Below are 2,447 nucleotides of genomic sequence, written 5' to 3' on the forward strand. Positions count from 1 at the left end.
TCTTGTTTAGCCTCTCTGGATGCTCCCAGAGAGAGCTTGCTGACACTGGAAGCTGACACTGCCCCCGCCCCTCTGATCCTGGCTCCCCACTCCCCTCACGAGAGAGTCAGCTGAGGCTTTAGGGGTCTCGGAGTCCACCTGTCACTCCACCCTCATTTTCCACCCCACCCCCACATTCCACACCCCGCCACAAAGCACTGTTTATCCTCTGAACACTTCTGGCCTCTCCACGCCTACACTCTGGAGTTTTTCTACATGGATTATTACCTTTCCGTGGCCCTCAAGAAGTCCCTAAATACCTTCTTCCCAGCAAGCTCACCTCCACCCACCATGAAGCAATCAGTCTTTGTCCTACACCCTTCCTGGGCTGTGCCTGTCCTCTCGCCTGTACACACACACACACACACACACACACATACACACACACCAGACCTCCAGCCCTTGGTGGGCAGGATCCGGGTCTGCCTCATGTCATTGTCCCCAGAGAGGCCCAGCAGAAAGGAAACGCTTGGGAAAAACCAGTAGAAAGAGTAAATGAATGAATAAAATGAGCAAAGAAACCTGGAGCGCAGATGAAGGGCGGAGAGGGAGTGAGAAGGAACGTGCTAAAGCAAAAGAGACACAAGGAAGAAAAGAGAACAGAAAAGGTGGAAATGGGAGACAGGCAAAGGAGAAAGACAAGGGCCAGAGAAGGGGAGAGAGGATGTGGGGCAGTGTCGGGTCCACACTGGCCACACACTGGGCAGGAGCCCCCAGAAGCAGGTGGAGGCTTCTGACTTATTTCTGGGTGCCTGGTGTTGCCCACTATGGAGCCAGCATGCTGTCAGCTTGTGTCATGGTTGAAATAATCTCAGAATAACCAGATTCCAGCAAATAGTTGTTGAATAAATGAAGAAACAAATGGAGGGGTTATGGAATAGAAGGGCGGGAGGCGAGGGCCGAAGGAGGGCCAGTGATTCGCAGCTCTCTCCATGATGACTTTCAACCCACCCTGCTGTCCTCGCCTGCAGCTCACAAGGTGTCATAGCCAGGCCGGGGGCCATGGCAGTGAGCTACCAGACTCAGGCCACCTGGAGGGGAAAAGGGAGGTCAGCGTGTGCATCTGCACTGCTCCCTCAGAGCTGCCCTGCCCCCTCCCCCCACAAGCTCCCCGGGCAGCAGTCACCTGCACTGAGCAAGAGGGGAATCGAAACCCAGCCCAGGTAAAAGGACCAGGAGAAGAAGGTCTGGATTTGGGGTTCTTGAGGTTGGCTCCACCGTTCACCAGTATAGACTGCCATGGCCACCATCATGCAGAGGGCTGGGACAAAAGGCAAGAGGACTGCTGAACCTCTCTGTGGGGACTCAGTCCCCCAGGCCCATGGGAAGTCCTGATTCCTTACCTGCGACAAAGGCTGTGATGGATGAGACAAGGGGGCCTTGGCCGGGGGCAGACAGTGAAGGGACACAGGACAGGACCAGGAGGACCAGAGACACCAGGCCACACAGGGTAGCCAGGATGTTGAAGGTCTGTGTCACGCGGATGTAGCCTGCGCAGAGAGGAGACCTCTGAATCGGAAGGCCTGTCCCCTCTGCCTCCTCTCCCCTACCTCCCAGAGAGGAGAGACCACTCTGCCTTACCTGCTACTGCATGCTGATCCCCATTTGGCCAGAGGCCTGAGTGAGCTGATGATGTAGGCCCCAGGGCCACGAACCAAAAATCTGTGCCCAGGGCAACCAGGACACAGGTCAGGGCCAGGGAGCCAGTCAACAGGGCCAGGGACCGACAGGGCTCCATGGGGGTGGGTGCTGGCTTTCTGGATCCTGAAGGATGAAGAGGATGGTGATCTACACCCTTGAGTCTATGAGGGAAGCGGCTGTGCACTCAGACCCCTGGGCCCTCTGAACTCAAAAAAGCAAGCAGTCGTGACAACTCGGTGGCCTGTGCTCCTTAAGGCCAGGCTGGCTCTGTTTCACCCAGTTCAGTTCCTGGCAACTGACTGTCACAAACCCTCCCTTGCTGGGTTGCACTGATAATGTCTCCCCTCCCCGAGGTCCTGGCTCCCCTCACAGTGTGTGGTGAGGAAGGGTGTCATAGTCAGTGGTTTGGTCGGTGGTTCAGACCTGCCTCTCTGTCTCGGGTTCTCTACCCCCCACCCTTGGAGCCCTTCACACCAGAAAAGGCTTCCCGGAAGAGATGGTAGAGAGGCTTGGGGGGGAGGCTCAAAGGTGGGGGTGACAACTGAGACCAGGGTGTGAGCTCAATGGGAGGCGAGTTGTGGCCAGAGGGGACAGTTGGTGGATGCGTCATGTTTTCCTGTGGCTGCTGCAACCTTCCGTTCTAGGAGAGGGGGGCGGGTGAGGGGGCTCGCACTAGGGGCCCCACAGAAGAAGGGGGCTGGAGGCCGTGATGGGTGGGGCCGAAGGAGGAAGGAGGAAAGGCTCAGGCTCCAGGACCCCCGCTCAGA

The 2,447-nt window shown here is 57.3% G+C and overlaps 1 protein-coding gene across 1 annotated transcript; it reads right to left on the reverse strand.

Annotated features, from left to right (window-relative positions):
• Positions 1-864: 864 nt before the first annotated feature.
• Positions 865-2,038, reverse strand: NKG7 (natural killer cell granule protein 7). Its single transcript, XM_066371934.1, has 4 exons — positions 1,621-2,038; positions 1,383-1,529; positions 1,166-1,300; positions 865-1,070 (listed from the first exon to the last, which is right to left on the reverse strand). Exons 1-4 carry the CDS (start codon positions 1,775-1,777, stop codon positions 1,012-1,014), a joined length of 498 nt encoding a protein of 165 aa, XP_066228031.1. The 5' UTR covers positions 1,778-2,038; the 3' UTR covers positions 865-1,011.
• Positions 2,039-2,447: the final 409 nt, after the last annotated feature.

The sequence above is a fragment of the Saccopteryx leptura genome, chromosome 3 (genome assembly GCF_036850995.1).
Source record: "Saccopteryx leptura isolate mSacLep1 chromosome 3, mSacLep1_pri_phased_curated, whole genome shotgun sequence".
Classification (NCBI taxonomy): domain Eukaryota; kingdom Metazoa; phylum Chordata; class Mammalia; order Chiroptera; family Emballonuridae; genus Saccopteryx; species Saccopteryx leptura.